This window comes from Folsomia candida, unplaced genomic scaffold, assembly GCF_002217175.1.
Source record: "Folsomia candida strain VU population unplaced genomic scaffold, ASM221717v1 Fcan01_Sc002, whole genome shotgun sequence".
Taxonomy (NCBI): Eukaryota; Metazoa; Arthropoda; class Collembola; order Entomobryomorpha; family Isotomidae; genus Folsomia; species Folsomia candida.
This window is the reverse complement of record NW_019091194.1, coordinates 7735789-7747238: the sequence shown is the minus strand read 5'-3', so window position 1 is coordinate 7747238 and position 11450 is coordinate 7735789. Positions and strand designations below refer to the sequence as shown.

At 36.6% G+C, this 11450-nt stretch overlaps 1 protein-coding gene and 2 long non-coding RNA genes across 3 annotated transcripts; 1 reads left to right on the top strand and 2 right to left on the bottom strand.

Annotated features, from left to right (window-relative positions):
- Positions 1-176: 176 nt before the first annotated feature.
- On the bottom strand, positions 177-3170 carry LOC110844545 (fizzy-related protein homolog). The gene is made up of 7 exons (XM_022090769.2): positions 2954-3170; positions 2658-2821; positions 2390-2570; positions 2114-2293; positions 1883-2023; positions 1601-1789; positions 177-1496 (listed from the first exon to the last, which is right to left on the bottom strand). The coding sequence occupies exons 3-7, from the start codon at positions 2516-2518 to the stop codon at positions 732-734; spliced, it is 1404 nt and encodes a 467-aa protein (XP_021946461.1). The 5' UTR covers positions 2519-2570; positions 2658-2821; positions 2954-3170; the 3' UTR covers positions 177-731.
- A 964-nt stretch (positions 3171-4134) lies between these two features.
- On the bottom strand, positions 4135-5375 carry LOC118434676. Its single transcript, XR_004834179.1, has 2 exons — positions 5085-5375; positions 4135-5004 (listed from the first exon to the last, which is right to left on the bottom strand). It is a non-coding gene; the product is annotated as an uncharacterized LOC118434676 (long non-coding RNA).
- LOC118434677 lies at positions 5314-6656 on the top strand. Its single transcript, XR_004834180.1, has 3 exons — positions 5314-5430; positions 5533-5579; positions 6260-6656. It is a non-coding gene; the product is annotated as an uncharacterized LOC118434677 (long non-coding RNA).
- Positions 6657-11450: the final 4794 nt, after the last annotated feature.

Below are 11450 nucleotides of genomic sequence, written 5' to 3'. Positions count from 1 at the left end.
TGCAACTAAACAATTGATAAATTATATGTAGATCTGCATTGGGCGAATTTTATGTATGCATCTTCTCTGTACATGTGCATAGATGTACATACAATGTGTGTATTTAAAATATTTTGTATCACTAATTTTATAATTATTAGTGTCAACAAATTTCGTTGAGTGCACAAAAAATAGTATACTTGAGAATAAACAAAAATTTATTTGATAGTTTAGGTCGAAGTTTATACTAAGTGGACGGAAGAACTAAATTGATCAATGTGATAATTGCATAATAATATAACAACTTTTGATTATTAATAATTATTTCTAAAGGAATGTCAGGAAGGCATAGAGCTAATATATCATTATTAACAGGAAAAACTTTCTGAATTACACTAAATTGGTTTAAGACACATGTCCAAAACTATTCTGATTACTTAGGATTAGATTACGAAGGATAATTAATACAAAAATATGTAACAATAAATGACAGTAATAGAAGTGTAAATCGATAGGGTACAACAGTAGTTTATGGCTATTTTTATGTGACCGATGACGAGTTTCAAATTGTATTATTCGTCATTCTTATTATCTTAAGTTGATACAGATCGTTATCATTATTTAATTTTGTTTTCATCGTAATATAATAATGATGTAATTGTCCGTTATTACCGCTATTAGTTAATTTGTGTAAGATAGTACAGTGTCTTGAGCACACATAGTAGTAGTATATATAGTTATTATAACCAGTCTTATCTGATGTTGTCGTAAAGATTGAGTTGTGATTTACAATTTTCTTTCTGTGACCTGCGTTTCTTGAAGACATTCCAAAAACGGAGAGTTTCGTCTCCAGCTCCAGTGACTATATTTTCGCCATCCGGAGACATTGCCAAGTACAAAACCCGGTTTGAATGTCCCGTTAACTCTGCAACTTGCTCGAGCGATGGGTATTTCCATATCCCAATCTGGTTCTGAGAATATCCATGGGTCGTTACAAATTCTGAAGAATGCTTTGACCAAGCAAGATTGCACACTTGGGATCCTGTGTGAATGCACTGCATTGGCTGACCGGTGACGGTGTTCCAAAATCGAATGGTTTTATCAGCCGTTCCTCCTCCACTGGCCAAAACACCGTGATGGTGGGGTGACCACGCAATAGCTTTGACGGCAGCAGAGTGTTCCTTGTACGTTTGCATAGGTGTGGTCGAATGTTTACTCCAAACGTAAAGGCGATTGTCGTTTCCTCCAGAAGCCAAAAGCTGGTTATCCGGAGACCACTTAAGACCACAAATCTCTTGTGTGTGTCCACAGAGTTGTTTTTCAAGAACAAATGGAGCTGTGCGGATGTCCTTTTGATTTATGAATTGGTCCTTGGAACCACTAGAGATAACATCACCGGACCAGGCTACAGTTCCCACGCGCGCAGTGTGACCACAAATTGTCGTCACCAACTTTTCTACGGTGGCATCCCATACTTCCACGATTCCACTGTGTGTTCCAACAGCTACATGGTTTCCCTAAGATAAACAGACACCACATGCTTGAAAATAAGCTAACACATAATTTCTTACTCATTTTTGCAGCATTATTTTTAACTATTCTGATTCTGAACAGTGATCACCTTTTCATTCCACGCAACCGAGGTCACTGCATTCCTACTTGGACTTATATCACATAGCCTGACTACATTAGCAGTTGAGGCTGACCACAGGTAAACACAAGTTCCTAAACCAACGGCAATGCTATTTTGAGAAGACCAATCAACCAGATTCAGGTAAAAGTCGTCCTTTAATTCGGGTGCATCGAGAATCTACAACAATAAAAGTCCCATGAATGAAGAATTCTACATTTCTATGCATATACATTGATCGAGTAATTGTTGCTTCGCCCAACCGGCACTTACCTTAAAAGGGACTTTTGAGATTCTCCTCGTAGGCTTCCTCGAGGAACGTTGTAAAAGCTTCTCAGAATTTTTACTGATTGGGGATAAAGAGTAAGGCGACCACGGCGAATTAATGAAATTAGTCCTTTCTGAGCTATCAAACTATCAAAGACCATTTGAAATTTTACTTATCACACTGATTTTACTTTTAGAAGAAGCTATGCCCTGCCCTCTATTTGGATTATAACTTACATTAAATAATTTTCTATTCGGCGTTAATTTCTTTTCAGGGGTCACATCTTTGCAGTCTTCAATTTGATAGCCAAGAACTTCATTTTTCAGCAGACTTGCATAAACTCCTAGTCTGTCATTATCTTTCGTGGCCTTTGCTGCTGGTTTTCTATTCGATGATCCAAGAGGTCTACCTGCGTCCTGTATCAAGTGTGACGGGATCAAAAATCCTTAAGTACAGTCTGTTATCCATGTAACTAGAACAATGTAGCAGATTATATATATATACGATCTTACTTTTGGAGTTGACAATTTGAGGCTGCTTGAAGGAGACGATATCGGGAAGGATTCCCATGTGTTTCCGGCTCTATTGGGGATGAATCTATCACCATGCCGAGGTTTTGTAGGTGTCTGATGGACATTCATTTCGAAAGTCTTGTATGTGTATAAATATCACTTTATGGTTAGGCTTGCAGATCTAATCAACAAATAAACTTTAGCAGAAACTCAAAATTTTATTGAAATATGAGAGTGGTATTATTTGTCTATAGAAAAGTGTACGTACTATTTATCAGGTTTAGCACTATAAGGTTTAGCAGTTAAATATTAGCATCGTTTCGGGGTCAACATCACAATTAAACTTCAAGGTTGAAGGTCTCAGATGATGAGTCAATCAATCAATGCCACTGGTCATTGGGAAGCTTGATACGTTGCCATATGCCCCATAGACTGAAATAAACACTTTTTGTTAGAAATTGTGTATTCCATCTTCCACAATTGTATGATACAATTTGTATCACGATAAATGTGCCTCAATTTGATTTTTTGTTAAATATTATACAACAAAAAAACCTCACTCACCACCGTTTACTATTGTGGAAGCTCAAAATTAGAAATTTGCACTGCGAAGTCTTTATCAAAATACTTTACTTTTGGGTTATATTTCTCTACCACAACTAACTAATTTTGATAATACTAAAGTTTTTATACAAAAAAAATATTTTTTTTTCGCCGAGATCGAACAACGGGTGGACGGAATCTGTTGTTGCTTCGCCCGACTTGAACTCTACCCGGTTTTCAAACCAAGCTTCCTGCTTCTCCTCGGGGCAGTCGGCTCCATCTCATCTGATGCTTTGTTCTCTTTATTCCAAATTCATGCCATTATGCTACAAATTCAAATATATAATAACAATTTTTTAATGCATTATCAATAAGATCACGATTTATACGATTAAGTTACGTGCCAAAATTAAATCGTAACATGTGAATAGGTTAGAATTCTGGATGCAAATTTGGCTTGGTTTTGTGGAAGTCGGAGAGAAAAAGTGTGTATTTATATTGAGCAATGGCTTTTTGGACTTTTGGAAGCTTTGAGTGAGTAGCAGGTTTGGTCGCCTTTAATTTCTTATTAAAAGCTGATCAACCAATCTTTCATTCGTTTGGCTGGATTCTCGTAGGCCGTCTCAACGTGCCTCGATGCTGAGTCCTTGTTTCACGCTTTCACCCGTTTTATCCTCGGGATTAGAATTCGTATCACTTTATTTAACATGAGGTGCTTCCAATAAACGGCAGGGCTAGGTGGCCCTTTGCCTTTTTGCTCAAGTTCAAATTTCACTTTTTGAACTAGCAGCAAATACTTTTTATTTTTTAGCGACAGTAATGATTGCAAATGCAAATTATGTTATATAGTAAGTTCATGTGAGATTTTGTAATCATCTATGTACGTAAATGAACATTTGCTCATAGTCTGTTTCAGTTGCATATTGTTTGAATCGCGATTCAGTATGATAAAAGTAAATTCCAAATAATACATCATCCGAGCAGTAATTTAAAATTCCGTTTAGGTAAAAGAGAAAGGGCCGAAATATTCTCTTTGCATATGAGCAAGTTTACTTTAAAAAATCTTGATGACGTATTTACTAGATTGAAATATAATCCTTTTACGTATTTTGCAACCTAATTTTCTATAAATATTCACGGGAAATCCTTTACATGCTATACCTAATCTATCCCAGAATTTGAATTTATACAAAATTCGAAAATCCGAGGTTTTTATTTCTTTTATTACAACATAAATGAGAAAATTATTTAAACCACAAAACACATAAGCTGTCGGCTTAATTTCTCTACACGGAATTTGTTTACAGCACAGAACGTAAATACGTCTATGGTCAATTTACGTCAAATATCCATATCCCAGGTTTCACCCACGCAGTGTACGTAGTCATCATTAGCATGGTTTGACCAGACAAAATAAGGAAAGAGGAGACCTGTTTTGTCCCCAATCTCCAGTATCATTATTGTTCTGAGTCTCTTATTTTTAACATTTGCAGGCCTGTCGGGTTGGACGGATCGATTATCTATACTCGGAGCGAAGGAAGGAGCCTGACTGCGAGTGGGTTGGTTGCAGAATCTTGGTCCGATTTCGCAACTGTGTGAAATCATTCAGTTCTATACACCATCTTTCCCCCACCCTTTTTGCTATGTTGTGTACATTCATATGTATGTATGCCAGTCAGCCATTCAGTTGTGGAGGAAGGGACAAGGAGATAGTGCCGTCTTCTTTTGCTTTGTTCGTAACAACTCCATTGGAGATATGCGATATGATGTGGCTGTGATTTCCGCTTGTCCTTTTCATGTGTTCCTCTAGGTTAGATTAGGTCCTTTCACCATCCAATTAATTAATCGCTAGACATTTTAGTAATGAAGTGAATGATCTTGGATGCGGTGAAACGTAAGAATTGAGTGAAAATACTCAATTCTAAGTGAGAAGGTATTTACATTCTTGTTCTTGTCAGTCCTGATTTGTTAACTTGGTTTAACGCTCTCATTAGTATTCCTGAGTCTTGATTATTGCTCCTTAGTTATAATGGAGTATGAATCATTAGGCGCAATGATGGTAAAATTAAAATCTGAAACAGAGTGAAAATGCCAATTCTGCTTATTGTGGAATTGTGATGATTGTACTTTATTGAGAAAAAGTCTTACGTACAGCATACATATGGATTGTATTTTTGTAGTTTGTTTGACCGTCTCACCTCACCCAGGTCCACCCCACATTCTTTCTGTTCTTCTTAGCCTTCCAAAGGGCAAAGGTCCCCCTGCTCGTCGTATTTCAACGGTCCTACTCCAAATTCGGAGGCGTCTCAGAATTTCTCCTACAACCCACACAAAAGAACCTACCAAGCCAGTTCCAAAGACGAGAAAAGTGGAGTTTACGAATGAGGACAGATAGTCGTCTTCCCACGGATTGTGTAGCGTGAGACATATGATTAAAAGGAAAACTAGGTTAACAATTAGCTTCAAGCTAAAATCGTACTTTTCTCTGCACATTTCAGGTAAGTAAAGTGTGGGAGAAACACGAAACGATTGTTTATTTGGTATAACGATGCAGAGAATTTATAAGAAAACAAAATATTTATTTGTATCACGGACGTCAGAACTGCGCGTCAGAAGGAGGCATCTGAATGCAAGTAGCTACTTCGAGGTATAAAATTTGTTCTCCTTTATTTACTGTTATTGAGGTGAGGAATATTTTCGGGTAACAGCCGGTATCGATAATCGATTGATTTGTGTTGGACACTTGCAACACCATGGGAAAACAGCCCCTTGTCATGTCATCATTGATTATCATTCTCTGGTAAACGAGAGCAGTTGTGATAACTTAGAGTCGCCTCAACTCCTCCACTTAGTTTCATTTAAGGTATAATTGTTGATTTTTTTAACATCGATATCGACCATATCATTTTGGAAGACTGAATTTTACGAAAATACTTGAAAATGTTCTAATGTGCGCTGTTAAAAGTAAGAAATTTTTACGAAGAATATGCTCAGGAGCGTGCAAGCCATTTTATTTCGATCTATATTTTTTATAATTCTATAATATGTATATTTCAGATGGAAATATAACATATATTTAAGTTTCCTACAACATTGGATTAGCTCTTTTGGAAGCTTCAACGACAATATGCCTACGATATTTCCACTTTTATGCAAGATGTCATAAACTATGCCTATGTACATATGCACGCAGGATACCATAGTCATCATAGATAGTTCAATACATATATTGTAGGCCGTTGTTCTTTAATCCATAAAGGAAATTAAATAGAAGGGAGGATTGTCAGTTGTGCGAGATAAACGTCAGGTTTCATTTTCTAATTGCAGATTGTTATGCGTATATTCTTCCTTCCTAACTGTCCTTTAAACGGGACGAATGACGAATCGACAAATATCAGCTTTCCAGCCTGTGTTTCTGTGATAACCCGCAACTTGAGCCGGAATGGGAGGGATCGCGTGACACAAATTCAACCTTACTTTCACTTCAATTGGGATTGAATTGGTCAATTAGGAGCGGTTTAGCATGCTCGCCCATCTACTATCTATCCATTCCAGCCTTCCCCTGGGGAGAATTCGACATTGGTCAAAGGTCCCTCGTTTTATTGACCAACACCGAGTTGTTTGATGTCTCAGCTTATTATAGATCAAATAATTTTCTCATTTTATGTAAGACTAATATTAATGGCGATTCGTTCCAAATTAATAAAAGAAATAAAAATCTCAATTTCTTAAATCTTGTACAAATTCAAATTCCGCGATAGATCAGACATATTGATAAAGCGTGCAAAGGATTTCCCGTGAATATTTATAGAAATTACGTCGCATATGTAAAAGGATTACATTTCAATCTAGTATATGCATCATCACGATTTTTTAAAGTTATAAGTAAATTTACTCATATCCAAAGAGAATATTTCGGCCTTGCTTCTTTTCCCAAAACGGAATTTTAAACTGCTCGACTGATGTATTATTTGGATTTTACTTTCATTATGCTGCATTGTGATTCAAACAGTTCGTATGCAACTAAAAAGAGTTCAAGCAAATCTTCCTTTACGTAGATTATTACAAAATCTCACAAAGCTGGTGTTATCTTAATAAATAGCTAACTAACGTAACCAACCTAACGTTTTCCATGTTCAATATAACTACTTACTACTTTCTGTTGGTAGAAAAAGTGAAATTCGAATTACCTCGTGTTAAATAAAGTGATACGATTCCCGAGGATAAAACGGGTGAAAGCGTGAAATAAGAACGCAGCATCGAGGCACGTTGAGACGGTCTATGAGAAACTAGCAAAACGAATGAAAGACTGGTTGATCAAGCTTTAATAAGAAATTTAAAGACTGGCTCCTATTGATAATGTGAAGATATCATTTGTTTTAATAAAATAAAATTGGACAAAGCCATCAATACTGGCATGACGATTGCCATCTATTCACCCCTGGAAGCAAACAACAATCTGAGTCCTTTATGAAATAGGCACAAAGTTGTATGCATTATTTTGACAAATTAAACTCGATACCAACTTTGACCACAGGTATGACTAGTGCTATCCTTTTGTAAAATGGAGTTGAATTTAAATATGTACAGGATTTGCAATGTATGTGCGTATGTTTTTAAAAGGGGAAAAAGTATGCTTATAAGTCTATGATTCTCGAAAATTCTTGGAAATTATAACTAAATAACTAAAAGTCATTGATCATAGGATGATCCATACTTACACACACTTGTGCACAAGTTTATACGAAAAAATTTTGTTCTCTATTTTATCCGGTCCATTTTGTGCTTCAAGGAAATACAGAAAGTTGCGACGTGGCGAGGAAAAAATATTTCATTTTAAGCGATGACGGGTGTGCATATCTACGTCCGTACATATGTATATAGAGTTCTTTTGAGGAGGATATTTTTCCTCGAGTCAATGCTATCTCAACCAAGTGCGATGTGCAAGTGAAAAGAGGCTGGAAGTAATGGGGAAAGTTGAGTAATAAGAAAACCTATACAATATATGATTGTGTGACTGTTGGTAAAAATTTCCACAATTTGAATGCGAAAACTTGTCAAATCCAAATAGTACATATGACTTTTCTTTCCAAAATTGAAGAGTATATTTCGATGAACGAAATCTCTCAAAAAGAAGAAGATTATGAGTTGAGTTCCAAGTGGTGGTGGAAAGAGAAAGTGATGGATCGCGAACAGGCGGCGTTGGTGGTGTGAAAGTTGGACGCTTGGAGAGAAGTGGGTTTCGGGGCTAAAATCCGCAAAGTCTTGACCTGGTTTAGAGTTGCTCGAGCTCGTGGAGAAAGTTCCATAGTCTAACATCCCACATCTTTTGCCATCCCGTGGAATGGACCAGCCTCCTCCACCTCGACGAGGAGCAGAACCAACCTATAGACTCAGAAAATTCAATCGTACTTACGACGTTGTTTTTCTCCGTGTCTTTCTCCAGCACCCAAACTTTCACTTTCTGCAATGCCCCTCCATCCAAATTCTGCGACTACTTGTGATGACATTCGATAGAGTGTGGGTGGTGGAAAGGTCTGCATGCTTTCACTCTCACCTTTCCCTTTATAGGAGTACAGGATTTCGCTTTATGCATCTCTTTATTTAAACGACGAGCATGAGACAAAATACAAATTGGCTGAAGTTAAAAGTTCTTATATCTACGTTTCAAAGGTTATGATTGTACCCAGCATTTTAAATTGACTATGTATGAATGTACATATACGACACTTGTATAGTTTGCTTTTGGCTTAGATTTCATTTGACTACCACCCAATCAATTTATCACACGTGAGTTGGCTCTAACTAATTCTATGTACAAAAGGCTTTCGTTTCGTTATATAAATTTAAGCTTATGGGTTACTCGTTTGTGTATCCTACCCAGTCATCGAATGCATGTAGCTTTCACTCTACATGCACTCTCTCCTTCTCCATAATAGAAAATAATGGGCTTCGCCCCATGTATGTTCTGGCTTTATATATTTCGATGATTATTCTCCTCGCAGATACAAGTTCCACTGGACGGACAAGGGAACATACTGAGGTGTCAAAGGAGAGAAGGGTCAACTAATGCCGTAGAGATTAATATGCATAATATATGTTCACGATTGCAATGCACTTATTGTTCAGAATTCCGTCACGGAATTATGAATTCATAATTTGTTTTTCAAGTGACAAAACGTGAAACATGACCGGGACCATGACAAGAACACACACCATGTGAGTTCAAAGAGCATGGGACAAAAGTATTATAACTTGAACATTTTGTATACATTAGAAAATCCAGCCATGCTTGCAAAATAAATTCTTAATTCCGTGACGGAATTTAAGCACATGTCATTGCATTTGATGGTTCTTGAGATTGGAGTGAGATACATAATATGTATGTTACAAATATTAATAGTAAATCAGTTTGAATAAATGAAAATTAAATATTCGATGGCAGTGAATAATATTAGCAATTCGAAAGTTCAAAATAGAATTTTGGGACGAACAATTGCAAAATATCTAAAAGCATTGAGCATTGTCATCCAGTCCAATTGTGAGTTCAAAGAGTTCATGAAAATGATCCAAAAAGTAATAAAGCTCGGCCATCTTCATGTGTAACGTTTTATCACTTGAAGAGGAAATTGTGACTTTCCTCTATCATAGGCTGGTCAGAAATATCGTCACAAGTTGACGAAAATTGAATTTGACACAGGTATTCCTTTAGTTTGCTCAATAAGTCATGTATTGATATATCTATTCATATTAATTTTGAACGAACAATAGGCCTCCCCTCAACTTGTTTGACACCTCAGTATGTTCCCTTGTGAGATGTACATATTTGAACAATAAGTGCTTTCTAATGCACTTGTTTGCAATCTGAATAATTAATTCCATACTTTGGACTAACAAAGTCACTTGTTTATTGCTACATATGTAGATATACCATGTTTGAGTACCACAGTCTGACACATGTTGCCAAACATCTCCGCAAAGCTTAATAAGTTAACTACTGGTGAAAGTGTAATACTTTCAAATTGCTTTACAATCTGGTGAAAACTGGATTAACATGTCTCTTTCGTTCAATTATAAGTCAATTTTACTGTGTGTAGTCCTTTTGTACTCTTGAAATATTAAAACGGACTACATGCATACATATGATTTCTTTGTAATATACATAACTGCTGCTTCTAAATTTCTAACAAGAGCATTGCATTACAAATTGTTGGCTTACAGGAAAATCCAATATTATGAAGGCTTTACATATATTTGTTAGCCAACGATTTCACGTTCATATTTTTTGTACACAATAATTGCGTCAGTTTGCTTCAGAACATCCAAAGTAAAACTTGGAAGTATGCAGTTAATATATTTTAAAAAGACCTGATGGTTGATAAAAGGTAAATAAGGTGTTGGGCAATCTTGGCATGATATCATTAAGAATTCCAACGACTTGTTTACATTCCTTGGCTTTCTCTCTCTTTTGTGAAAGCAGTTGAAAGCACGCCACAATCACCGTCGTCACTGCTGAACACAGAAGCGCACGTCCTATACTCTTCATCCTCTCGTCCAGTGCCGCCTGCTGGGTCGGATCAATTTTGTACGCTCTTCGCAGGGGACTTTTCTCCATCATCCGTTCTGGATTATTAGTGGACCCTACTCTCTCCCCTTCGCCACTACCACCCAGCAATGCTTTCCCCTGCTTTCTCTTTTCACTTTATACGTATGCTCATGTGAATCCATGTAAGTAAATCAACTCCAACTTTCACCAAAGAGTTTCTTCACAACCGAAATAGAATTATTTCTTGCAACCCATCCATAAATACGTGTTTTGCTCAAAAGGAACGAGAATCCCTTCAGGAATATACACGTATTATGTGTATCTCGGCGTCCTCCTAATTCTCCTCATCTTCCATCTGTTCCATTGGAAGCAAGAAGGAGGGATATATGACAAACTTTAATGTTTTCGTGCATTCAGCCACCCACCATCATTTCCTATGCATGCATCCACCCACCAGACCACCACCGCTACGACGACAACAACCAACGTACAACGCAAACTCATCTCATGAGAAATACATTCTCAGAGGAAAGCAATAAGTTTTAACTTTCCCCCTGCTATTTATATACAGTTTAAGGATACATACATACATAAGTAAACAAGAAACTTCTGTAGAGTTGTTGGTGTTCTATATAAACTGACGGTGGTTTAGTTTTCATGCATACGTTCCTACTTTCACAAGGTCTCATGATGTAGAAGGACAGATGAATTCTTAAAAGCAAAACAAAACATTGGTCGATATGTTTACCAAAAACGTTTAACCAGTTGAATTTGATGCATTTACGTTATTAACATACATAAATGCATCAAATTGGTATGAACATCACTTCAAACTGGACGATTTCATGAACTCCTCATGAACGTTTTATATGTGACCGTAAAATGAAAGTATATGGGCAAAAAATCAAATTATGCATTTAAATGTCAATTATTTTAAAATGTGCACGTATAATTTAACCAAAAACATTATTT